Consider the following 26,412-nt stretch of genomic DNA (forward strand, 5'->3'; position numbering starts at 1 on the left):
GGAAGAGGCTGTTAGAATTGCTCCTGTAAGGGTAATAGCAGTTCCCAATGGAAAAACAGATGTGTCTGGAGCCACTCCCATAAGGAACATTGCCATGTACACTCCATTTTCCAGAATGGAATTAAGAACAATAGTGTCCGAATTTCCTGACCCCAGGAAGGATTTAGTTGCTAGCCAAAAATACATCAGGGATTTAGGTAACACGGTAGAACCCAACAACAAGGATTGGCAGATACTGCTAAGAGCTTGTTTACCTTCCAATGTTGATGCAACTCAGTTTTTAGCTGATTGTGCATTGGATAAAGATGTACCGCTTACAGACGTGTACAACAAGGATAATGTAAAAAGGATAAATTTACAGCTAAAAGAGTATTTCCCTGCCGTTGTTAAATGGAATAAAATATTTTCCATTAAGCAAAAGGAGTCCGAAACGGCAACAGAATATTTTCACCGGGCACTATTAGAAATGGCAAAGTACACTGGTATAGAAGACATTAAGACCAACCCAAACCATCGAGAAGTAGCAGTATCTGTACTGATGGATGGTTTGAAAGAAACATTAAAAGCTAGGGTACAGACCACGCAGCCATGTTGGCGAGGTCTGTCAGTGTCCACCTTGAGAGAGGCTGCTATTGATCACGACAGAAATATCACTAGGCACAGGGAGTCGCAAAGTGATAAGTTGATGTCCGTAAGTATACAGGCGCTGACCACAAGGCAGCCTGCGTATGTACCACCGAATCCTGTGGGTAAGGCAAGTGTAATAACATGTTTTTCTTGTAACAAACCAGGACACTTTGCACGAGACTGTAGAGTAAGAAATGTACAAAGATCTTTTCAACCCCCTAGACAACAACACAACACACGACATTGGGAGCAGGGTCCACAGAGGCGGAGTTTTGAGCCACATACAGGGGAAACAAAAAGATATCCCCCAAACAGAGATTGGCATGCCTCTGGTAGTTCCCAACTAACTCCCTCACAAGTAGTTGCTGCCAGCGGGATTCAGGGAGGTCAGCATACCCAATAGGGGTGTGGCCATACCTGTAATCTGCAACCAGTTAAATTGATTGCCAGTCTTGGAAGCGAACCAGAGATTGCAATCAATGTAGCTGGTAAAACTTTAAACTTTCTTGTAGACACAGGGGCGGCCAAGTCAGTGATAAATTCGACAGTGGGCATGAGAACCACTGGTAGGACAATTCCAGCCATGGGAGTAACAGGAGTAGTCCAGCACTACCCTGTTAGCAAACCAGCCGAGATTACAATAGGGCCTTTGCATACCAAGCATTCCTTTTTGCTGGCTGCATCTGCACCAACCAATCTCCTGGGAAGAGACTTACTATGTAAAATGGGTTGCGTCATTTATTGTACTCCTGAAGGTGTATTCTTGGACATCCCTGAGAATCACGCTCAGGAAGTACGAGACATGTTAGACTCCCCATCAAAATTAATGTCACATTCCATTATGACAAATAGGAATCCATCCCAAGTAGAAGAGATGACATCTCAGATACCAGAGTCGCTTTGGACAAAAGATGGACAGGACACTGGATTAATGGCAAATGTAGCTCCAGTAGTAGTACAAGTAAAAGATGGTAGGATAGCTCCAAAAATCCCACAGTATCCTCTGAAGCCAGAGGTGGAGTTAGGAGTTTTCCCGGTAATAGAGCGCTTGCTACAACAGGGCATTCTAGTAAGAACGTCCAGCACAGCAAATAGTCCCATCTTCCCTGTTAAAAAGAGTGGGGGGAGGGGTTACAGGCTAGTGCAGGATCTAAGGGGGATTAACAAAATAGTTGAGAGTCAGTTCCCCGTAGTGCCTAATCCAGCTGTCATCCTAATGCAAATTCCTCCCACTGCCAAATTTTTCACTGTTATTGACCTCTGCTCCGCTTTCTTTTCGGTACCTCTGCACCCTGACAGCCAATATTTGTTTGCATTCACATACAGAGGAGTCCAATACACGTGGACTCGGTTACCCCAAGGTTTCATAGATAGTCCAAGTATATTTTCTCAGGCTTTGCATGATTGTTTACAGTCTTTCCAACCGGAAAGTGGATCAGTGTTGATACAGTACGTGGATGATCTACTACTGTGTTCTGATTCATTGGAGGCATCCCTGAAGGATACGAAACAGCTCCTGTTTCATCTTTCAGACACAGGTCACAAGGTCTCCAAAGACAAGTTGCAATTATGCCAAGCTAAGGTAAAATACTTGGGACACTGTCTAACACAAGGACTGAGACACCTGACCGCTGATAGAATCCAAGCCATTAGAGACATGACACTGCCACAAACCCAGCAACAGATCAGGACGTTTTTAGGAATGTGTGGGTATTGCCGTAATTGGATCCCAGGGTTTTCCATATTGGCGCTACCTTTGCAGGAAATGGTCTCTTCAAACAAACCTGATCGGATTTCGCATACAGACGAATCCGAAACAGCATTTGAGAGACTCAAACAGTGCCTAACGCAGGCACCAGCACTAGGTATGCCAGACTATGGGAAACCCTTTGAACTATACGGAACAGAAAGTGCTGGGTGCGCAGCAGGTGTACTAACACAAAAACACGGTGATGCCAGCAGGCCAATTGCATACTACAGCGCTCAGCTAGACACGGTAGCGCGATCCCTCCCCACATGCTTGCGTAGCGTTGCGGCGATAGCATTGCTAGTGACGAAAAGCGAAGATGTCGTGCTAGGCCACAACCTCACAATCCATACACCACATGCGGTATCGGCCTTATTGAATTCTGCCCAAACCAGACATGTCTCATCAGCAAGGTTTACGAGATGGGAATTGGCATTAATGGCCCCAGTAAACATCACCATAAGGAGATGCAGTGCATTAAACCCTGCAACATTTCTCCCAGGTGTGCCTGGACAGGCACAAAGGGTGGGAGGTGAGAGTGATGGGGAAGGAGGATTTAATGCAAAGGAAGATACACATGATTGTATGGAATATTTGACCCAAAATTTTTCCGCAAGGCCTGACATCAGTGACAATCCACTAGAAGATGCAGAACTCACGTTCTACACGGACGGTAGTTGTCACAGACAGTCAGACTCGGGAGATTTGTGTACTGGATACGCAGTCGTAGATGACCAAGACACCATAGAAGCGGAACCGCTAGGCCCACCTCACTCAGCCCAGGTTGCTGAACTGGTCGCCCTAACCAGAGCATGTGAATTGGCTAAGGGTAAGTCTGCCAATATCTACACCGATTCTAGATACGCGTTCGGGGTAGTCCATGATTTCGGAGCGCTATGGCGTCTCAGAAATTTCATGACGGCAGCTGGTACACCGATAGCGCATGCAGCTCACATAAAAAGGCTTCTAACAGCGATACAGGAACCCGACAGAGTGGCTGTTATCAAATGTAAAGCACATACATATAGTCAAGACCCAGTATCCCTTGGTAACAGCCGAGCAGACGAAGCTGCAAAGCTTGCAGCTGCTACCCCCATACGGACAGACACCACACAACTGATGGTATTTAATACCATCAACACACAAAAGTTGTGTGAAATGCAGAATTTGTGTTCCACTCAGGAGAAGGCAGTCTGGAAGGCAAAGGGATATGGCCAGGAGTCCTCAGGGCTCTGGACGGATGGACATGGTAAACCAGTGGCCCCCAGGGCATACCTTCCGTGTCTGGCTGAAGCAGCTCACGGGCTGACTCATCTAGGCAAGGAGGGGATGTGCAAATTGGTAAGAGCATACTGGTGCGCCCCAGGATTCTCCTCTCATGCGAGTAAAAGAGCAATGTCATGCCTTACCTGTCTGAGAAAGAATATTGGAAAAGTATTGCCTGAAGTGATGACTGTTACACATGACAAAATGAAGGACATACACCGTGGTGCCCAAGCTCCTTATACTCACACTCATTACGAACACCGAGTTAAAAGACAACTGTCAGAAAGGTTAGAGCATCCGGCCTCTGATCTTATCCATGAATCCACCGGGATTCAGGTTCTGGTAGCGTTAGATTTCACTCGTACCGCTCGAGGAGTGATGAATTATAGATACATTTCCGCACTCGCCAATTTGTTAGATAATATCACTGAAATGTATGATGACACGTTTAGATACACTGGAAGAGAACTTCAAGCTTATAAAACAGAACTAGTTCAGCATAGAATGGTTCTTAATTATCTTACAGCAGTAACAGGCGGATATTGTGTTACCTTGGCAACACAGTACGGCATAAAGTGTTGCACGTATATCACAAATAGTACCGAGGATCCGGTAGAGGTCATAGACCAAAAGATGGACGATATTCTGCAATTAAAGTGGGAATTTCGTCGAAAACACAATCTCACCCTTGCTGCTGTAGGTAATGAGCTGACTGGTTGGGTGTCATGGTTGAACCCGCGAAATTGGTTCTCCGGTTTAGGAGACTGGGCTCAAGGAGTCATAATGGATGTTGGAAAGTTTCTCCTATGTATTTTGGGTGTCGTTATATCTATTGGATTGATATTTAGATGCGGGCAGGCTTTAATGAGGTGCAAACAAAGTACAAAAGTGATGAGCTTGAGGAGTGAGGAAACTGTAATTAACCTGGATTTGATTTATGACCCAATGCTAGAAACCATGACGTAATGATGTAATGAGTATACGGTCCGTCTTTCACCCATTTCTATGTTTTCCTCCGAGGTACAAAGACCCACGTAGACGAAGGATTTGATGAGCCAAGGGGCCGACAACGGAAAGATGGAAAGAAGAAGAGCAGACGACCTGATATACAAGATTTTGATGGACAATGCCATGGGTACCCCAGTTTCCCTAGGAACTTTAAAATCACGCTAGCCCAACATTTTTTGTAAATCCATGGACGTTGTTTGCTTTACTCACGATTTATGAGCAAAAGCACAAAGAAGAAGACTCCGATCAACCGACACCAATCAAGACCTCAATCGACGAACGTACATTAACCTGACATAGAATATCATTGCATTTTCCATAAGTGTTCTTTATCTTCATCTCTGCAACCCTCAGGTAATAACACACATAGTCGATAGGGAATACAGGCACAGATAGCAGCAACCACATACCCCCCCCAATTCATGTATCATCAACTAAAATGTGCATCCCCATTGTGTTACAACCACAGCCGAAATGAGCTCGGTAGAGTTTGACAGCCCATCCACAGACCTGTACCACAGGATAAGAAGGAATTCAAATGTATACTTCGCAATACCTCGAAGCTTGATTTACCACACGTACGGCACGATGATACATGACCCTCCAAACATGGACTCATACACACATGCTTCTACTTTCTCACTAGGTCATACCCTCTTCACACCTACTCCATTCTTCTTCCTTTCCCCACCATGGAAATCAATTAACCCCTGACTTACATTTTTCTCCTTAAATATTTTGTGGCAGTTATTATTGACTGCCAAAGGGTGGACTGTCAAAGTCAGAAAAATGTCTTAATGCACACTGCCATATTTGCACCGCACACTGGTCCGTGCTGCGCGTGCGTACGCTCTCCCGTGGAAGCGCATACTCGCAATAGCGTGCACTCGCACGCGCAGTATGCGCATTTACGGTAGAGTTTATGTGATCGTAGCGTGCGACTCATTCGTTACAAATGTTCACAATTAATGTAGTTTATAGATCATGGTCCCTTTGATAGATTCTGTAAGTTTGGTTAAAGTACAATGTCCCAGAGCTGAGGAGTCCCTCCTTATATCGTACGAAGGGTTTAACAGGAATCATACAGCAGTGTTTGGTACCCATCGGAAGAGTATTTAATTAGCAATATTCCGGTGTTGGTTTGGAGCGTATTAATCGCTCGTGCGAATAGTTATGGACATAAGAAGTTTATGTCCATTTCTATTAATTACACATACTCAGGTATGCGGCGGGAAACCCAGTTTCCCACCCACCTGAGCTGTTGGAAATCGTCACAGCCCACCTGTATGAATCACCCTATGACCTTTTGTTATGATACAGGGCCGAATTCCTTCGGCCAATGGACAATGGGATTGTAGGACCAGGAGATTGCATTGTGTGTGGGGCATAAATAGGCAGGCCGACCACATCCAGCTCTCACTCTCTCATCAACGGTTATCTGCTGATAATCGGGAGCTGGATATCGAGGCGCAGGCGATCATACCCTTTGTGCGTAAGTTCTCTCCATAATCATTGTCTTTCTGCGAGCCAATCTCTCTCTCTCTCTCTCTCTCTCTCTCTCTCTATCTCTCTCTCTCCTCTTTTCTCTTAAATACTTCATAGTAGTATTGTATTGTATTGCATTTAGGTCAGTGTAGTATTGTCTTTTTGTATTCATTGTTTAGTTCTGTGGTTAGGAAGTCTCTGTTATATTGTAGTGTATCATATGTACTGTTATCCCCTTTTACAAGTATATTAGACATAATACAGTTAATAGGCCTTGGAAACCTAAACCAGTATCAGTGTATTTACTATAGTGTTAAGTGTTCACTTGAGCGTCGGTGACGCTCAAACAGCTTTGTAGGTAGTCAGGTTACACAAGGTTGCATTTACACCCTGTACTCACATTAAGGTATTCTGTGTGTTTCATCGGTATAAGGTTTAATATCAAGGTATAGTGTTGTGAGCGTCTGCACCGCTGGTGACCTCCTCGTGGTCTCTAGCGTATGCTACGTTACAGCGAATCTTTCCCCTAGACATAACCAATAACGTGTCCTGTGATCACTGGGCCGTGAGCGAACGTGACGCTTGAGCGTCTCGCCTACGGCTGAGCGATCGTTACGCAAATAGCGTATCATTACGGTATTTCTTAAATAAACAGCGTACAGTGTTCTTAGCTTCATAAGGGTTGTTTATACGACAAAGGAATTTAGCATTGTCAGTGCCAACCAGCCCTGCCTGGAAAAAACAAACATATAAAATAAATGCAGAAAACTCTTCAGGAGCTTCCATAAGGCGTGACCGGCTCCTTGAGGAACATTTTCTAAACTGAGTCTGGTAAGAGGGGCATAGAGGAAGGAGCCAACCCACACTATCAAATTCTTAAAGTGCCCATGGCTTCTAGTGGACCCATCTATACCCCATGGTACTAAATGGAATCCCAGTATCCTCTAGGACGCAAGAGAAATATAAATTATCTTTAGTCTGCGAGAATCAGCCTTCTCTGACATGACAGCGCACTGAATTGAATAGCACCAGGAGCTAATTCCCGGCGCTATTCAATCCGCGCAGAATTGACTTGAGCCCTATGAATGTAATATACACAGTACATAAACTTCAATTCTATTGGTTTATATCCAGAATTCCTATCATAAGTTTTGGCAATCAAAATAATTATCTGTCAAGAGTTAGGCGCTCTCTCGAATAAATTTAATATACCATATATAAACAAGAAAAGTTTCACAATGAGGCACAGTATTAAGTCACAAATATTTAAACTCCATTTCATTATTTTTTATATTAGGGGAGTTGTCACAAATACAGCTGTATGTATTAATGAATCCATATTTCGTGTCTTGTATAAGCTTGAATTTAAAAGGGACATGTTTTTAATAACAAAACACAGATTGCTTTGCTATTACAAGCATTTCCTTTTTAAATGTTGGACTTAAAACATGATGAAGGCAGTGTCATGTAAATAAACTCTTAAGACAACTCCGGACAGTATTGCTAATGACCTGCCTGCTTCACTCTTATCTTTCCTTTAAATGATATGTGTAACCTCCTTTAGGGACTAGTACAGGTCTACTACGATATGCCGGCTGTCAAGATCCCGGCACCAAGATCCCGACCGCTGGGATGTCGGCAGTGGGGTGAGTACAAAAGAGCCCCTTGCGGACTTGCTGCGCTCGCCACGCAGTGGGCATAATGGTGCGCTATTTATTCTCCCTCCAGGGGTGTCGTGGACATCCCAAGAGGGAGAACTGTTGTCGGTATCCCAGCGCCAGTATGATGAGCGCCAGGATCTCGAAAGCTTCCCGACTAGTACCAGCATGGGGGCTCTGCCATCCAGAAACCAGTTAATAATAAAGTTTGAAGGGAAAAAAAAAAAAAAAAAAAAAGATTTACCTGTTTTTTATGGTAATAGTCATAATGGCTTTATGGATAACATTGAGCGTTTCTTTCTACAGTAACTTAGAGGAGCAAAGGTAAACAGTTTAATTGGGGCGGGGTATAAAACAGGGTGTTTTGTCACAAGAACCGGCATTCTCAGTCTAAAGTGCCAAGCGCAATGCTGTTTCCCCCACGCTAAGGGGAGAAATCAGCATCGCGCCACTACTTTGGATGGATTTCAGCCCGTATCTCCGGAGAAGAAGAAATACTCTTGTCAGGTGTCACAGTGCGCTGAATTGAATAGCACCGGGAGCTAACTCCCAGCGCTATTCAATCTGCACTTAATAGAACAGAGACCATATTATGAGCGTCCCTGCAATGGTGACATCAAATGGTTACCTAGTTTCCACCATCACATACATCTGATCTATGGTGAGTTAACGTCATTGAGTAACCATAAAAGGTTTCAATGTGCACATGCAGAACAGGCCTACAGCCGGCATAGCAGGACATTAGCACAGCCACTACAAGTAAGCACGGCAGGGCGCTGTCACTTCGTACAGTGGTAGCTTCTAATAACCAGAATAAGCGCACTATTCTACTGTGTGTGTGTGTGTGTGTGTGTGTGTGTGTGTGTGTGTGTGTGTGTTTGTGTGGTGGGGGGGGGCAACTAACCATTGCTTCACCATCTGAGCTTCGCTAGTCAAGGGCGCAAACATCACAATACCATCATCAAATTACATTTTCATTAAAAAATATATATAAGTGATGGATTGTAACCATGATGACCCTCCTTACGTCAAGTTCCCCATCACTGGGAAGTAATATAGTGATAGAGGCATCAAAACTTCTTAAGAGTGCAGGTGAAGAAGCTGCCCATAGCAACCAATAAGCCTTTAGCTATCATTTACCAGGTACATTCTATACAATGCTAGCCAGAAGCCTATTGGCTACTGTGGGCATCTTCTCCGCGTGCAACCACGAAGGAATGAGGGCGCTATAGCAAAGCGCTGGGTGTGTGGTTGCCCTACGGCGTAATTACTGTGCGCCACACACAGGCCTGCGCTACACACAAGGGACAGAACGGCCACCGGGGACGGGACTCACGGTTCGGGATGCTGACCCCGCATAGGAGGCACCGGAAGCCGCCCCGCTCCCTGGCCAGTACATCAGAGGGGAGTTGAGGGCAGCCAGCCTGCTCCTCTGCCGCCGCCATGCCACAGAGCAGGCACTTCCGGCGCACACAGATAACGTCTTAGCGACGAAGAGACGACTCCTTATGTGGGCGTGGCGGCACTATGAATATTCATGAGAAAGGCACGTCATGCATAATAATGAGATGAAGAGACAAAGGACCTGGGAGGTGAGTAGTGTGCATGCACTGTGCAGTGGGTGAGTGTGATCAGGAGAGCAGGGCTGCTGCCGGTCATGGGGTGGGGGAGGGGGACACTCTGCAGCACAGTCATATAGAATAGGTACAAATGGCCTATACAGTATATGTGCTTACACATATATCTTTATTATACATGCATCATGGGGTGTGCTGCTGCAGCATTGTTACCTGCTCGCTTCTGCGCTTGTTCCGTATGAGCCGGTGCAAATTGCTGCTTGCTAAAGTGGTTTATTAAAATGGCAAAAAGAACTGTAGTTTCATTAAGGCCAGGTGGCATGGTGAGGGGGGAGCTATACCGCCCTACAGGACTCTGTGACAGGCATTGCAGGAACCCACCTCCCCAATGTAACATACTAATAATTAATTCTGTATCCAGGTGGGTTTAGTTTATTTCTTTTACCAAATGTATTTGTGGGGTGTCCAACCCAGTATCATCTCTAAGTGGCCGCTGCATCCCACTTTTCATTGAGTATTGTACGACAGCTATTTGCCCATCTTGTATGTTGTATTAACCTGCGCCCTGGTGAGCTGTATTGTGTGCAGAAATGTAAAGCACCTTCAAATCTATTGGAGAAAAGCACTATATCAATAAAATTATTTTTATCATAACTTTGGTTTGTAGTGTTAGAACTTCATGCTTTCCAGCAGGCCTCGTCCTCCTTACGTGCCCTTAAACCCCCTTTTTTTTTTTTTGATCATGCAGTTTTTATTGAAGGGGAGAAGCATACAGAACAGCAAAATAACAATGACACAATCGGTATACATGTGGCTGGGAAGCAAGTAACAGCATTTATATGTCAAATTTCTCCAAGAGAGGAAAAAAAAAAAAAAAAAAAAAAAGCAGTCGAGGAGTAAGACTATATATTATAGTAACACTACTTCTGGAGATTAAGAATAGGAATAGTAAGGAAGATTTGAAGAAAAAAAGAGACAATGTCTGGAAGAAGCTCAAGCTCATAAGGTTTTGAGCTAAAGTGGGGTCGGTAGGTATGTGGAAAGAAAGAGAGGTCAAGTAGATGGGATGGGGAGTACTAGAGAGGGATGTCAGGGGGTGACGGAAGAGGAATGGAAAAAAAGAAAAAGGGGATGTCCTCCCCTGGATCAGGGGTGGGAGATGTGGAGGGGGGGGGGGGGGGGGGGAGGGGACAGAGGGAAGGAGAGAAGAAAAAAGATATAGGTTGGGTTTCGTACTTAATTCAATCCCAGGGAAGCCAAGTGGAATGGAATTTTTGTACTGTGTTGTGCTGGAGGCTGGTGATATATTCCATGTTTGCAACAAACCAAATTCTATTTATTAGCACCTGACGACTGGGAGCTTCAGGGCTCTTCCAATTGCGCACTATTTGGTATTTAGCTGCACAAGAAATAAAGAGGATCAATTTTTTCGAATCCTTAGAAGTAACGTCGTGCGGAGCGCAGAGAAGAAGATTAGCGGGTGAGAGAGGTGCAGGTAAATCAATTAGTTGAGAGGAGAGCGTGCGGACCATCGTCCAATACTTAACGATTACCGGGCAGGTCCACCAAATATGATAAAAGGTGCCCACGTGTCCGCAATTCCTCCAGCAAAGGTCGGAGGTATCCGGGTTTATCTTGTGTAGCCGATCCGGTACCAAGTACAATCTCGTATATACTTTGTATGAATTTTCGCAGATTGCTACGCTGATGGAGCATTGTGAGATTGCGGAACGAATTGCGCTCCACCCCTCCTCGTCGAAGTTTTGCCCGAGGTCCGCCTCCCATGCTAACTCGTGCGGCTCAAGAGGGATTTTCAGGGATGCGGATGGATTTGTAGAGAAGAGAAATAGCACCCCTGTCAGTTGAGTTATATATGCAGTATCTCTCAAGAGGGGCGGGAACCGGCAATGGAAAGGATAGACGAAGAGCAGAAATAAAGTGACGTATTTGAAGATATTGGTAAAACAGAGAGTTGGGTAGATTATATGTGTTTTGTAACTCAGAAAATGATTTCATGGCGTGTGTACCTGTGAAGTGGTGAATTCTGGTGACGCCTGCAGAAATCCAAGGACGGGCCATTTGGTGAGAGAGCCCCGGGGAAAATGCTGAGTTATACCAGATGGGAGTCAGAGGGGAGGGATGGGTGGACAGTTTTAGTTTTTTGTTCAATTTCTGCCAATGGCTAAGTGTCAAGTCTATTGCAGGAGAAGGGTGGCGGGGTTGTGGGCGATGCTTGCTAGGAAGCCAAAGTAAATATGAAATCAATGGGATTTCCATGAGATCACTTTCCAGGTCAACCCACCGTTTAGTATGTTTTGGAGCATGCCAGGCGATCATTTGGCTCAACCTAGTTGCATCGTAATATCGCCGGAGGATGGGGAGGCTTAGACCGCCATTCCGAGAATGTTTAGCTAAAATATCTCGTCATATTCTGGGTTTCTTAAGGTTCCAAATAAATTTACATAGAGAAGATTGGAGGGTAGTAAGAAACTGGTGAGGGATCGAGATTGGAAGCGTCTAGAATAAGTATGGGAGTTTGGGGAGGGCGTTCATTTTTATTGCATTGATACGTCCCACCCGAGAGAGTAAGTATGATTCCCATTGATGGATATCCCTAAGAATAGAAGCAATTAGCGGGGGATAGTTAGCGCGGTAGAGAGTACTGTAGGATTTAGTAATGGAAACCCCAAGATATTTAAGCGAATGTTTGCGCCATGAAAAGTGAAAATTCTGTTGTAGTTGGGACTTTGCAGGTTTAGGGATGTGTAGGTAGAGGGCTTCAGATTTTGTCTGGTTAATCTTGTATCCCGAGAGGTTGCCGTATATAGGGCCTAATTCAGACCTGATCGCAGCAACGAATTTATTAGCTAATGGGCAAAACCATTTGCACTGCAGGTGGAGCAGATGTAACATTTGCAGAGATAGGTTTGAGTGGGTTAGATTATTTCTGTGCAGTGTAAATACTGGCTGCTTTATTTTTGCACTGCAGTTTAGATTTCAGTTTGAACACACCCCACTCAAATCTAACTCTCTCTGCACATGTTATATCTGCCACCCTGCAGTGCACATGGGGCCTAATTCTGAGTTGATCGCAGCAGCAAGTTTGTTAGCAATTGGGCAAAACCATGTACACTACGGGGGGGGGGGGCAGATATAACATTTGCAGAGAGAGTTGGATTTGGGTGGGTTATTTTGTTTCTGTGCAGGGTAAATACTGGCAGCTTTATTTTTACACTGCAATTTAGATTTGTTTGAATACACCCCACCCAAATCTAACTCTCTGCACATGTTATATCTGCCCCCCCTGCAGTGTACATGGTTTTGCCCAACTGCTAACAAAATTTCTGCTGCGATCAACTCAGAATTAGGCCCATGGTTTTGCCCATTAGCTAACAAATTTGCTGCTGCGATCAAGTCTGAATTAGGCCCATAGATAGTTCCCGGAAGAGGTTCGGGAGAGAAATAGTTGGGTTCGTCAAGGTCAGGAGGATATCGTCGGCAAAACGGGAAATGGTATACTCGGCACGATTGACACATATCCCGGATATGTCAGGGTTAGCGCGGATGCGGTTTGCGAGGGGCTCGATGACAAGTGCGAATATAAGAGGTGAAAGTGGACACCCCTGGCGGGTTCCGTTAGAGATCGTACAGGTGTCGGACAGCAAGCCGTTAGAAAGTACCAACGCCGAGGGGTTTTGGTACTTAAACCCCTTTTTAAGGTAGCAGTGGCCTAGGTAAATGTCTTATGGGCAAGGCTGCATAATTTACTAATTTGTAACATACCTCTTCAGTTTAGCTCTGGCCGGGATGTCTTTCTGCACTCACAGTAACAATCAGATTGAGAAAATGGGAGATGAAGTACCTGAGAGCAGTCCAGCCTTTCCTAATTAATACCTCTTGCAGATATGTACCTCAGCTTGGACCCTGGACCTGCGTGATGAACCTGTGTTATTCCTGGGTCATCCTTCACACTGGACCCGGTCTTCCGTTTAGCAGTGGACACTTGGAGATGATGTCATCTCCAAGCACTACTGTCCCCACCAATGAACGCCTTTTAGGCATGACCCAGGTTGCAAGTCCTGGGAATAACCCTGGTCATTTGCAGGGTCGTGGACCCAAGTCTGCCCCTTTCAGAAATCTTTGGTTCCTTTATAGATGCACAATCTAGGTAACCACCTCTAAGGTGAGATACCTGTGAGGTGATTCAAACATCTCTAAAAGGAAACCAAAATGTGCAAACGATGGTAACTCGCTCAGGTGGCACCTCCAAAAGTCATGGAAAATCAATCAACATGTAAAATAGACAAATTAATAGAAATGTTATGTCTCTTAATTGGAGAATCAATCTTACGGTAATTTTCGTCCCCAAAATTGGCCCAATTCAGACTTGTACGGTAACCCGATGGTTAGCGTACAAGTCCAGTGGTAGGGACACAGTGCAAAATGGGTCCTGCAGCCTCACACGCTGTGCCCCCTAAGCCCCCGCCTGATTGATAGGTTGAGGGCGTTTGGGGACGGGGGCGACTGGGTCCGTTCTTCAAAACGGAGGTGTATCGCCTCCGTTTTGTAGAAGTGCCGAAGTCAGTGCCTGCTGCTGACTTCGGCTGCGGACCCGAGACAGAAATCTGAGTAACCTGAAGGTTACACAAATGATTGATGATCCAATGGTGCATCTTCACGGAAGCAGTCAGGATGCCTCGTTTGCTTATTAGCTGTACGGTATAGCATAGCTGCTTCCTTGCAGCGTGCAATAGCATACAACTCTGAATCAGGCCCCATATCCCTGGGAGATCATTCAGCAGTGTCAAATGGTTGTCACTTCTCAACTCAGCAAGCAGGATCATGCATGAATCATGAAAAACATGGGGAAGAGCAAAAATACTGTATCTAAAAATACATTTTCAATACACAAACAAAAATGTACATAAGGATATGTAAATAAAAGTGGAATCACTAGATGTAATAGCCCAAATGGGCAGAGCACAATATGAACAGGCAGGCCTATGGTGGCTGACATGAGTCAATTACTAGCTGAGCTAAGAACTGGCAAGGGCCACATGGAACTGCCCGAGCCCCATGTTTTTCATGATTCATGCATGATCATCCTGCTTGCTGAGTTGGGAAATGACAACCGTGTGACACTACTGAACGATCTCCCAGGGATATTGTGGGGACGGAAATTACCATAAGATTGATTTCTCCAGTTAAGGAACGTTACAATTTCTATTAGTTTGTCTATTTTCCACGTTGATTTTTTTCCATGACATTGGGAGGTGACGCACGAGCGAGTTACCGTCTTTTGTACTTTTCACACTTGCTGGTTTTTATATCCCAGGTTTTTGCTTATATCTGAAAGGGGTGCAGGAGTAATTTTGGGGTTGGTAAGAACGCCTATGCCTCTTGATTGGATATTTTATGGCCACAAATAGCAAGCTGTAGCAAACTGTGCAGAAGCAAAGCTAAGCCTTATTGTAGATATCAAACCAATTGTGTCAGACTGATCTTGCCAGCTCTCATAATTATCCTTTATTTATATGGCACCATTAGGGATCTGCAGCGCCCATTACACAGTACATAATCAAGTGAGCAAAACAGCATCTACAGTTCAAGACAATATAGGACAAGTATGGAAAACCAGGGATCAGGTGCCATCAAAGGGAGTATGGCGTATGTGATAGTGTAATTAAGAGAAGGCAAGGCACGAGGGGAGAAGGCCTTGTGAGCTTACAACCTTTGCATGGAATGGCCATTTCTGGGCAATATGGCAGTTGCAAGCAAGAGCACCGTCTCATGTGGGCATCTAATAATACATCTGCACGATTCTTAGGCATGCAACGGTAAGAATCCTTTTGCTGACGGATTTCTTGCACCCAGCACACGGCAGGCGCAAGTGCTGATTTTAATGAGAACAGTTGCGTCTGTGGACGGAAAAACGGATTGATGCGTCTTCCTGCTCTAAGCCATACAGAGACTTACATTAGCATAAGGCAGTAAATCTGGTTTCACACAAATACAGACAGACACTTTGCATTCGTTAGTCCTAACAGTGTAATGTGTACTTGTACTGAGTATTGTATATAGGGCCAATTATGGTTTATATAGTATTGCACTTCTGCAGGGATGCGGCTGTGCAGTAATGGAGGATGCATCTGTAGGAAATGGACACCTTCTGCATACACCTGTGATCTGAGTGCTGCATCCAAAGACGCAGCTTCAGAACACCATTGCGACCATCAGTTGCAGCACTCGGTCAGTCCACGTAAGCCAAAACTGGCTCCAGGAAGTCTGCGCCCATAACACAGACCCTGGGCTTGATCCCTCCCCCTGTAAATCTGTCCCAGTCGCTTTATACATAACCCATTGTTTGCATATCAGAATCAGGCCCATAGAGCATAGGTTCTCAAACTCAGGCCTCAGTACCCCAAACAGCTCATGTTTTCCAGGTCTCATCACTGAATCACAAGTGACATAATTAGTCGCACATGTTGCTCTTTTAAAACAAGTAAGTAATGAATACACCTGTGCTCCTGCTAGGTTACCTGATACCCTTTAGCTTTTTGGGGTCACGAGGACAGAGTTTGAGAACCTATGCATTATGGGCCTGGGCATTTCTTTAGCTTGACAGCACCTGAATACCAATTTTGTAAATTAAAGATTGTTTTGAATATACATATATACACATGCATATACCCACACACAGTTTGGTTGCTCCCTGCCTGATTATCTTAAGGGTCTAAGTGTTACCTACAAATCTGCACTTTTTCCTTTTTTGTATATTGCTTTTGGTGACATTTCAGTTTAAGTAGCTTGATCAATGTAACATTGTTTTCTTGTTAGGTCCTTGGGCTGTCATGCTGGCACCCACATTGTGGCAGACATATGGCTCTTATACTACTAGCCCAACGTGCTCATGTCCGTCGGCGACGGCGACCTCAGGAACGTGTTTTCCGTGCCCGCACGCAGTTCTTGAATTTACCTGAGGATGTGGTTATACAGCGTTATCGTCTTCACCCAGCACTCATCCGTGATTTGTGTCACTTGCTAGAGCGTGACCTGCAGCCCTCCACTGGACGCTCACATGCTCTACCTGTGTATGTCAAAGTGACAGCTGCCTTGGACTTTTACACATCTGGTACATTCCAGACACCAGCAGGTGATGCAGCAGGGATCAGCCAAGCGAGTATGTCCCGTTGTGTGACACAAGTCACCGAAGCCATTGTACGCCGGGCACATAAATTCATTCGATTTCCAAGAGGCCACATACAGCATAAGACCGCTGCACGTGATTTTCAGAGACTTCATGGCTTCCCTGGCACAGTGGGGGCCGTTGGCTGCACTCACGTGGCACTAAAGCCCCCCTCAGATCATGAAAGTCAGTATCGCAACCGCTGGCGTTACCATTCCATGCACATGCAGGCCGTGTGTGATGCCAGAGGGGCATTGACACAGATAGTCTCAGAATATCCAGGTTCTATGACGGAGGAGGAAATTTTAGAACAGTCAAGCTTGGAGCACATGTTCCAGAATCAAAAGAAAGAAAATGAGTTCTGGCTAGTTGGTAAGCATAGTGCATGGTGAATAAAGAAGAACAGTGGGAGATCACAAAGGTCAAGTACATACATTTTTGATAGCATGTGGGATATAATAAATATTTGCACATTAAACTTGCATTATTTAGGATAAGATGCATGCGTTCTGGAACAAGGAGAAATAATGTACCTTTCCAACATATATAAATGTCCAAATATGACCTTTCAAAAGGCGTGATCTTTGCAGCTGATAAGCTAACGTTTTCTACAAGTTGTCTCTGTCCATTTCACCATGTCATTTCTTCAGAATGAGATATACCGCAAACAAAACCAGACGAATAATACATAGTGTAGTAGGGTTATAAATTAACGGATGCACTAATGTGAGATGTAGTATAGTCCAGTGAACCAGAAGAACAGCCTACCAGACTCACACTATCATAAAGTGAATGATTCCCATAAAGGTATCTTTAACCACCAGTCATCAAACGTGTCAGTAGTCAGAATAGGCAATCACCTTCCCACAATGATCCCACTCCTGGGACGTACCGTGCTCACATAACACAAGATGGTTTCAAGCATGTAGAGGTTTCTTTACTGCGCCCTTTAGGTGTGTGCTCTTTAGGAAGGGATCATTCACCTTGTGATAGTGAGAGTCTGGTAGGCTGTTCTTCTGGTTCACTCGATTATACTATATCTCATATTGGTGCATCTGTTAATTTATAAACCTACTACACTATGTATTATTCATCTGGTTTTGTTTGAGGTATATCTCATGCTGCAGAAATGACATGGTGAAATGGACAGAAGCTAACACGTTTTCTACAAGTTATCAGCTGCTAAGATTACACCTTTAAAATAAGATTTTACTTACCGATAAATCTATTTCTCGGAGTCCGTAGTGGATGCTGGGGTTCCTGAAAGGACCATGGGGAATAGCGGCTCCGCAGGAGACAGGGCACAAAAAGTAAAGCTTTTTCAGATCAGGTGGTGTGCACTGGCTCCTCCCCCTATGACCCTCCTCCAGACTCCAGTTAGGTACTGTGCCCGGACGAGCGTACACAATAAGGGAGGATTTTGAATCCAGGGTAAGACTAATACCAGCCACACCAATCACACCGTACAACCTGTGATCTAAACCCAGTTAACAGTATGATAACAGCGGAGCCTCTGAAAGATGGCTTCCTTCAACAATAACCCGAATTAGTTAACAATAACTATGTACAATTTATGCAGATAATCCGCACTTGGGATGGGCGCCCAGCATCCACTACGGACTCCGAGAAATAGATTTATCGGTAAGTAAAATCTTATTTTCTCTATCGTCCTAGTGGATGCTGGGGTTCCTGAAAGGACCATGGGGATTATACCAAAGCTCCCAAACGGGCGGGAGAGTGCGGATGACTCTGCAGCACCGAATGAGAGAACTCCAGGTCCTCCTTAGCCAGAGAATCAAATTTGTAAAATTTTACAAACGTGTTCTCCCCTGACCACGTAGCTGCTCGGCAAAGTTGTAATGCCGAGACCCCTCGGGCAGCCGCCCAAGATGAGCCCACCTTCCTTGTGGAGTGGGCCTTTACAGATTTAGGCTGTGGCAGGCCTGCCACAGAATGTGCAAGTTGGATTGTGCTACAGATCCAACGAGCAATCGTCTGCTTAGACGCAGGAGCACCCATCTTGTTGGGTGCATACAATATAAACAACGAGTCAGATTTTCTGACTCCAGCTGTCCTTGCAATATATATTTTTAATGCTCTGACAACGTCCAGTAACTTGGAGTCCTCCAAGTCACTTGTAGCCGCAGGCACTACAATAGGCTGGTTCAGATGAAATGCTGACACCACCTTAGGGAGAAAATGCGGACGAGTCCGCAGTTCTGCCCTGTCCGAATGGAAAATCAGATATGGGCTTTTGTAAGATAAAGCTGCCAATTCTGATACTCTCCTGGCAGAAGCCAGGGCTAGAAGCATGGTCACTTTCCAAGTGAGATATTTCAAATCCACCTTATTTAGTGGTTCAAACCAATGAGATTTTAGAAAGTCCAAAACCACATTGAGATCCCACGGTGCCACTGGAGGCACCACAGGAGGCTGTATATGCAGCACTCCCTTAACAAAGGTCTGGACTTCAGGGACTGAAGCCAATTCTTTTTGAAAGAAAATCGACAGGGCCGAAATTTGAACCTTAATAGATCCCAATTTGAGACCCATAGACAATCCTGATTGCAGGAAATGTAGGAATCGACCCAGTTGAAATTCCTCCGTCGGAGCACTCCGATCTTCGCACCACGCAACATATTTTCGCCAAATTCGGTGATAATGTTGCACGGTAACTTCCTTCCTTGCTTTAATCAAAGTAGGAATGACTTCTTCCGGCATGCCTTTTTCCTTTAGGATCCGGCGTTCAACCGCCATGCCGTCAAACGCAGCCGCGGTAAGTCTTGAAACAGACAGGGACCCTGCTGAAGCAAGTCCCTCCTTAGAGGTAGAGGCCACGGATCTTCCGTGATCATCTCTTGAAGTTCCGGGTACCAAGTCCTTCTTGGCCAATCCGGAACCACTAGTATCGTTCTTACGCCTCTTTGCCGTATAATTCTCAATACTTTTGGTATGAGAGGCAGAGGAGGAAACACATACACCGACTGGTACACCCAAGGCGTTACCAGCGCGTCCACAGCTATTGCCTGCGGATCTCTTGACCTGGCGCAATACCTGTCCAGTTTTTTGTTGAGGCGAGACGCCATCATGTCCACCATTGGTCTTTCCCAACGGGTTACCAGCATGTGGAAGACTTCTGGATGAAGTCCCCACTCTCCCGGGTGAAGATCGTGTCTGCTGAGGAAGTCTGCTTCCCAGTTGTCCACTCCCGGGATGAACACTGCTGACAGTGCTATCACATGATTCTCTGCCCAGCGAAGAATCCTTGCAGCTTCTGCCATTGCACTCCTGCTTCTTGTGCCGCCCTGTCTGTTCACATGGGCGACTGCCGTGATGTTGTCCGACTGGATCAACACCGGTTTTCCCTGAAGCAGAGGTTCTGCCTGGCTTAGAGCATTGTATATTGCTCTTAGTTCCAGAATGTTTATGTGAAGAGACGTTTCCAGGCTTGTCCATACTCCCTGGAAGTTTCTTCCTTGTGTGACTGCTCCCCAGCCTCTCAGGCTGGCGTCCGTGGTCACCAGGATCCAATCCTGTATGCCGAATCTGCGGCCCTCCAATAGATGAGGACTCTGCAACCACCACAGAAGAGACACCCTTGTCCTTGGAGACAGGGTTATCCGTAGGTGCATCTGAAGATGCGACCCTGACCATTTGTCCAACAGATCCCTTTGGAAAATTCTTGCGTGGAATCTGCCGAATGGAATTGCTTCGTAAGAAGCCACCATTTTTCCCAGGACTCTTGTGCATTGATGTACAGACACCTTTCCTGGTTTTAGGAGGTTCCTGACAAGCTCGGATAACTCCTTGGCTTTTTCCTCCGGGAGAAAAACCTTTTTCTGAACCGTGTCCAGAATCATCCCTAGGAACAGCAGACGAGTTGTCGGCATTAACTGGGATTTTGGAATATTCAGAATCCACCCGTGCTGTTTTAGCACTTCTTGAGACAGTGCTAATCCCATCTCTAGCTGTTCTCTGGACCTCGCCCTTATTAGGAGATCGTCCAAGTATGGGATAATTAATATGCCTTTTCTTCGAAGAAGAATCATCATCTCGGCCATTACCTTTGTAAAGATCTGAGGTGCCGTGGACAATCCGAACGGCAGCGTCTGAAACTGATAGTGACAGTTTTGTACAACGAACCTGAGGTACCCCTGGTGTGAGGGGTAAATTGGAACGTGGAGATACGCATCCTTGATGTCCAAGGATACCATAAAGTCCCCCTCTTCCAGGTTCGCTATCACTGCTCTGAGTGACTCCATCTTGAACTTGAACTTCTTTATGTACAGGTTCAAGGACTTCAGATTTAGAATAGGCCTTACCGAGCCATCCGGCTTCGGTACCACAAAAAGAGTGGAATAATACCCCTTCCCTTGTTGTAGAAGAGGTACCTTGACTATCACCTGCTGAGAGTACAGCTTGTGAATGGCTTCCAAAACCGTCTCCCTTTCGGAGGGGGACGTTGGTAAAGCAGACTTCAGGAAACGGCGAGGTGGATCTGTCTCTAATTCCAACCTGTACCCCTGAGATATTATCTGCAGGATCCAGGGATCTACCTGCGAGTGAGCCCACTGCGCGCTGTAATTTTTGAGACGACCGTCCCCGAGTCCGCTTGAGAAGCCCCAGCGTCATGCTGAGGCTTTTGTAGAAGCCGGGGAGGGCTTCTGTTCCTGGGAAGGAGCTGCGTGTTGCTGTCTCTTCCCTCGACCTCTGCCTCGTGGCAGATATGAATAGCCCTTTGCTCTCTTATTTTTAAAGGAACGAAAGGGCTGCGGTTGAAAAGTCGGTGTCTTTTTCTGTTGGGGAGTGACTTGAGGTAGAAAGGTGGATTTCCCGGCTGTAGCCGTGGCCACCAAATCTGATAGACCGACTCCAAATAACTCCTCCCCTTTATACGGCAAAACTTCCATATGCCGTTTTGAATCCGCATCGCCTGTCCACTGTCGCGTCCATAAAGCTCTTCTGGCCGAAATGGACATAGCACATACCCGTGATGCCAGTGTGCAGATATCCCTCTGTGCATCACGCATATAAAGAAATGCATCCTTTATTTGTTCTAACGACAGTAAAATATTGTCCCTGTCCAGGGTATCAATATTTTCAATCAGGGACTCTGACCAAACTACCCCAGCACTGCCCATCCAGGCAGTCGCTACAGCTGGTCGTAGTATAACACCTGCATGTGTGTATATACTTTTTTGGATATTTTCCATCCTCCTATCTGATGGATCTTTAAGTGCGGCCGTCTCAGGAGAGGGTAACGCCACTTGTTTAGATAAGCGTGCTAGCGCCTTGTCCACCCTAGGAGGTGTTTCCCAGCGCTCCCTAACCTCTGGCGGGAAAGGGTATAATGCCAATAATTTCTTTGAAATTATCAGCTTTTTATCAGGGGCAACCCTTCATTACACACGTCATTTAATTCTTCTGATTCAGGAAAAACTATAGGTAGTTTTTTCATACCCCACATAATACCCTGTTTAGTGGTACCTGTAGTATCAGCTAAATGTAACGCCTCCTTCATTGCCAAAATCATATAACGTGTGGCCCTACTGGAAAATACGGTTGATTCGTCACCGTCACCACTGGAGTCATCGCCTGTGTCTGGGTCTGTGTCGACCGACTGAGGCAAAGGGCGTTTCACAGCCCCTGACGGTGTTTGAGTCGCCTGGACAGGCACTAATTGATTGTCCGGCCGCCTCATGTCGTCAAACGACTGCTTTAGCGTGTTGACACTATCCCGTAGTTCCATAAATAAAGGCATCCATTCTGGTGTCGACTCCCTAGGGGGTGACATCCTCATATTTGGCAATTGCTCCGCCTCCACACCAATATCGTCCTCATACATGTCGACACACACGTACCGACACACAGCAGACACACAGGGAATGCTCCTAACGAAGACAGGACCCACTAGCCCTTTGGGGAGACAGAGGGAGAGTTTGCCAGCACACACCAAAAGCGCTATATATATATCAGGGATAGCCTTATAATAAGTGCTCCCTTATAGCTGCTTTGTTATATCAAAATATCGCCATAAATTTGCCCCCCCCTCTCTGTTTTACCCTGTTTCTGTAGTGCAGTGCAGGGGAGAGACTTGGGAGCCGTCCTGACCAGCGGAGCTGTGAGAGGAAATGGCGCCGTGTGCTGAGGAGATAGGCCCCGCCCCTTTTCTGGCGGGCTCGTCTCCCGCTATTTAGAAAATTCAGGCAGGGGTTAAATATCTCCATATAGCCTCTAGGGGCTATATGTGAGGTATTTTTAGCCTTTATAGGTATTCATTTGCCTCCCAGGGCGCCCCCCTCCCAGCGCCCTGCACCCTCAGTGACTGCCGTGTGAAGTGTGCTGAGAGGAAAATGGCGCACAGCTGCAGTGCTGTGCGCTACCTTTAGAAGACTGCAGGAGTCTTCAGCCGCCGATTCTGGACCTCTTCTGACTTCAGCATCTGCAAGGGGGCCGGCGGCGCGGCTCCGGTGACCATCCAGGCTGTACCTGTGATCGTCCCTCTGGAGCTTGATGTCCAGTAGCCAAGAAGCCAATCCATCCTGCACGCAGGTGAGTTGACTCCTTCTCCCCTCAGTCCCTCGCTGCAGTGATCCTGTTGCCAGCAGGAATCACTGTAAAATAAAAAACCTAGCTAAACTTTTTCTAAGCAGCTCTTTAGGAGAGCCACCTAGATTGCACCCTTCTCGGCCGGGCACAAAAATCTAACTGGAGTCTGGAGGAGGGTCATAGGGGGAGGAGCCAGTGCACACCACCTGATCTGAAAAAGCTTTACTTTTTGTGCCCTGTCTCCTGCGGAGCCGCTATTCCCCATGGTCCTTTCAGGAACCCCAGCATCCACTAGGACGATAGAGAAAAGGTCATATTTGGACATTTATATATGTTGGAACGGGACTGAGTGCTTAACTATAATCACTTTTTGTATTTTGCTGTATTTCATAGGGATCTGGGGGGTCCCTTTTGTGTATAGGGCTGCAAAAGTCATGGTTGCGCCTTGGGTCTGTTTATTTTTGTTTTCTATTATGAGAAATAATGTACGTTTATATCTAATAAATAATATGTACTTTTTGTTCGCTAGTAATATAGTCTAGTGATAAAACCTGTTTAAAAGAAAAAGAAAAACACTCAAACCTCTATCTCAAAATCTTCTGTAAAGTGTACCTCCCCTTCCATCCTTTCAGTATCTCATTCTGCCCCTCTCCTCTTCCTTGCCTCACAGGAGGGTGCTGTTACATCCAGAAGCCCTGGCTGATGACCCCAATAGAAGACCCTCAGTCTCCAGCAGAGTCACGCTACAATTCAGCTCACGCTGCAGCCCTAAATGTCATGGCCCATGCGCTCTGCTGTCTTAAATCAAGGTTCCGCTGCCTAAGTCGGCGGGGAGGATCTCTTCAATACAGCCCCCTCAAAGTCAGTCAAATATTTGTAGCCTGCTGTGTCCTCCATAATATGGCATTAAGTCATGGCCTGGAGGTACCAGTGGAGGAACAAGAGGAGGGAAGTGAGGGAGAGGCTGAGGGGGAGGCCAAGCAGCAAGCACAGGAGGCAAGAAAACAGTTACTGCAGAAGTACTTCAGCTAGAGGATGTCAAGAGATCATTCGTTTGCCTTATTTAGCTCAAATTACAAGAGACAATTCAAGTTGCATTTTGCAATCAAATCATTGTTAATAAACTAAGATCATTATTCAGGGGAATTGAATAAAATAGTAGCATTATTGAGCCATTTATCTTGTATGACAGCCCCTTTGTAGTATATTTTAGAAAAATAAATGCATTTGACTTATTGGCCGTCAGATAGATTTAAGCAGCATAGTTTGCAGTGCAGAATGTAAAATACTATCCCCGCCACCAACCAATGCAGGCGGCTCTGAATGAGGCCTTTATTCAGCCACCCTGGATCATTTAATAGGAGTCCTGTTAAGATCTTATGTGAACACAGCCAACACCTACAGACTGGTCACATTGAAACAATATTCTGAGAAAAGACAATCTAAGCTTCTTACCACATGACCAAAGGATTAAACCAATCAAAAAGTATCTAATAAGGTGAATACAAATTGCAACTTTTCCCTGTTGAAATGTATTTGATGGTCCAGCACTTGTATAGTGTCATCTAGTTGTGCAGAACATTTTGCCATAGGTAATAGTTAGGCTTGCCATAATATCCCTTTAAAAATGGGGACACCTATAATTAAAGGAATATTATGGCAAGTCTAATAATAGTCTACATTAAACACATAACCCAAGTAGTGCTCACATGCACTATCTACACCAGAAAGTCAGTACACTTTTTCTCTTTTCTTGTTTTACTGGTGGACCTCAAATTGTTTCATTGTACAAAAAAAGCAAAAATAAAATAAAAAACAAAAGACAAAAATAACAAAACAAGGACACGAGGAGAAAAAACAAAAAACATTGGTGACATGAGCTGAGATCAAGAGAATTTCCCAACCATTGGGTAAGGGAGCTATATGAAGAAAATATATATATTAAAATAAAAAGATATGGGTAGACTGTAATAAGGGGAAGCGAAAGAGCAAAAATGAGCCCCTATCGCTGCTAGGTTGGGGTAGTTCAGGCGTTCTGAATTGGATTTTTTGTGGGGAGGGAGCTTAATTCAGGGTCCCTCTGCCCTCGAGCATGTATAAAGTACTGGATGAGCAGTACTAGCAAGGAAGGTCAAAGGAGACAGAAATTTCTCTCTAGATCGACATGGCTGTTTTTCAGTTCCTTAGTCTTCCAAAACAATGGGTTCACTTGTACTGGCAGGATGGGGTGTAGTAAGAGAGGGAAGAAGGCCAGGTGGTCTTGGGGGCAGTGGTAGCTTCAATTTCAGTGGCTGATTGGGACGTCGAGCAGCTCGGCGCATCTCCATGTGCGATAGGGATTTCCTTAAACATCTGTAAAAAAAATAAAATAAAAAATAAAGAGACTTTGACAATAAGCAGTTAGCAAAGAATGGCAAGAATTATGTTGCTAAGTGAATCGTTTAGTCTGATGCTAGATTTAAGAATATGGAAAGGAGGGGGAAGGGTTAACAATAGTACTGTAACAGTGGACACTATATAGAATCCCCCCTTCCATTTTGATTAGCAATAGGCTTTTACAGAGACAGGAACTCTTACAATTGGACAACAGTTACAGGGTGGGCTTTTAGTTACCTTGTGTCTTTAGTAGCCACAAACACTACAGGATTAGGGGCATCTGCAAGGTTGAGTTTCTGCCTCTTGACATTGGGTTGAGAGCTAGAACGGACACCAGAGAAGGAGCGGCCATTGGCGGAGAACGGAGGAACTACCCCCACTCCGGATACCTGAAAACAAGGTTCGTTTCTAAGCACTTATGTATATTTATATATTTGAAAAAAAAATTGACAAAATGATAAAACAATTAGGAACAGAAGATAAAGCACAAGGAAGTACAGTAAGAGTTACTGGGTCAGTGCTTGAGGTGGCATGAGCAGTAAATGGTAATGCATACATAATTCTCAAGCACACAACATAGAGATAATATGTTATGCATCTATTCCAAATCCATCATTTCTATGCTTGAGATTTATTTAGTAGTTTGCATTGATACCTAGGCTTTGCCAAAAGCTAATATCCAGCAGATGACTTTAACTAATCAAGAGGGAACCCCAGCTGACATCTCCAATTTACAGCTGGGAATGCCGAGTACACCCCAGTGTCTATTGTCGTAAGTCCAAAAGCTCCTGTTCATAGCCTAATAACTATTAAGTCTACAAACAAAAGTATGCCTGTCATATGTTGTGCCTACTTTCCAATTCATAAATTTAGAAAAATAAAACTTTCAGTAAGTGTGGACTATGGACTTATATAGAGAGATAATGTATGCCA

At 45.1% G+C, this 26,412-nt stretch overlaps 3 protein-coding genes across 5 annotated transcripts in view; 1 reads left to right on the forward strand and 2 right to left on the reverse strand.

Annotated features, from left to right (window-relative positions):
- The window catches only part of TUT1 (terminal uridylyl transferase 1, U6 snRNA-specific), a 104,507-nt gene extending 95,271 nt beyond the window's left edge, over nucleotides 1-9,236 (reverse strand). The window contains exon 1 of one of the 2 annotated variants that reach the window (XM_063945017.1): nucleotides 9,128-9,236. In XM_063945017.1, coding sequence (XP_063801087.1) covers nucleotides 9,128-9,236 — 109 coding nt within the window. The remainder of the gene's footprint in view (nucleotides 1-9,127) is intronic. The other variant, XM_063945018.1, reaches the window with a different exon arrangement.
- An 11-nt stretch (nucleotides 9,237-9,247) lies between these two features.
- Nucleotides 9,248-26,372, forward strand: LOC134969226 (putative nuclease HARBI1). Its single transcript, XM_063945021.1, has 3 exons — nucleotides 9,248-9,383; nucleotides 16,206-16,926; nucleotides 23,774-26,372. Exons 1-3 carry the CDS (start codon nucleotides 9,345-9,347, stop codon nucleotides 24,133-24,135), a joined length of 1,122 nt encoding a protein of 373 aa, XP_063801091.1. The 5' UTR covers nucleotides 9,248-9,344; the 3' UTR covers nucleotides 24,136-26,372.
- The window catches only part of MTA2 (metastasis associated 1 family member 2), an 83,726-nt gene continuing 82,157 nt past the window's right edge, over nucleotides 24,844-26,412 (reverse strand). The window contains exons 17-18 of one of the 2 annotated variants that reach the window (XM_063945019.1): nucleotides 25,717-25,868; nucleotides 24,844-25,455 (exon numbers count right to left, since the gene is read on the reverse strand). In XM_063945019.1, coding sequence (XP_063801089.1) covers nucleotides 25,287-25,455; nucleotides 25,717-25,868 — 321 coding nt within the window. In that variant the 3' untranslated portion in view covers nucleotides 24,844-25,286. The remainder of the gene's footprint in view (nucleotides 25,456-25,716; nucleotides 25,869-26,412) is intronic. The other variant, XM_063945020.1, reaches the window with a different exon arrangement.

Source organism: Pseudophryne corroboree, chromosome 11 (genome assembly GCF_028390025.1).
Source record: "Pseudophryne corroboree isolate aPseCor3 chromosome 11, aPseCor3.hap2, whole genome shotgun sequence".
Lineage (NCBI taxonomy): Eukaryota > Metazoa > Chordata > Amphibia > Anura > Myobatrachidae > Pseudophryne > Pseudophryne corroboree.

Excerpts from the sequence above, each read along its gene's own strand:
- LOC134969226 (XM_063945021.1), top strand. The coding sequence starts at position 9,345 with ATGCATAATAATGAGATGAAGAGACAAAGGACCTGGGAG. Across the intron at positions 9,384-16,205 it reads AGAGACAAAGGACCTGGGAG|GTCCTTGGGCTGTCATGCTG; the intron begins GTGAGTAGTGTG and ends TTTTCTTGTTAG. Across the intron at positions 16,927-23,773 it reads AAATGAGTTCTGGCTAGTTG|GAGGGTGCTGTTACATCCAG; the intron begins GTAAGCATAGTG and ends CTTGCCTCACAG.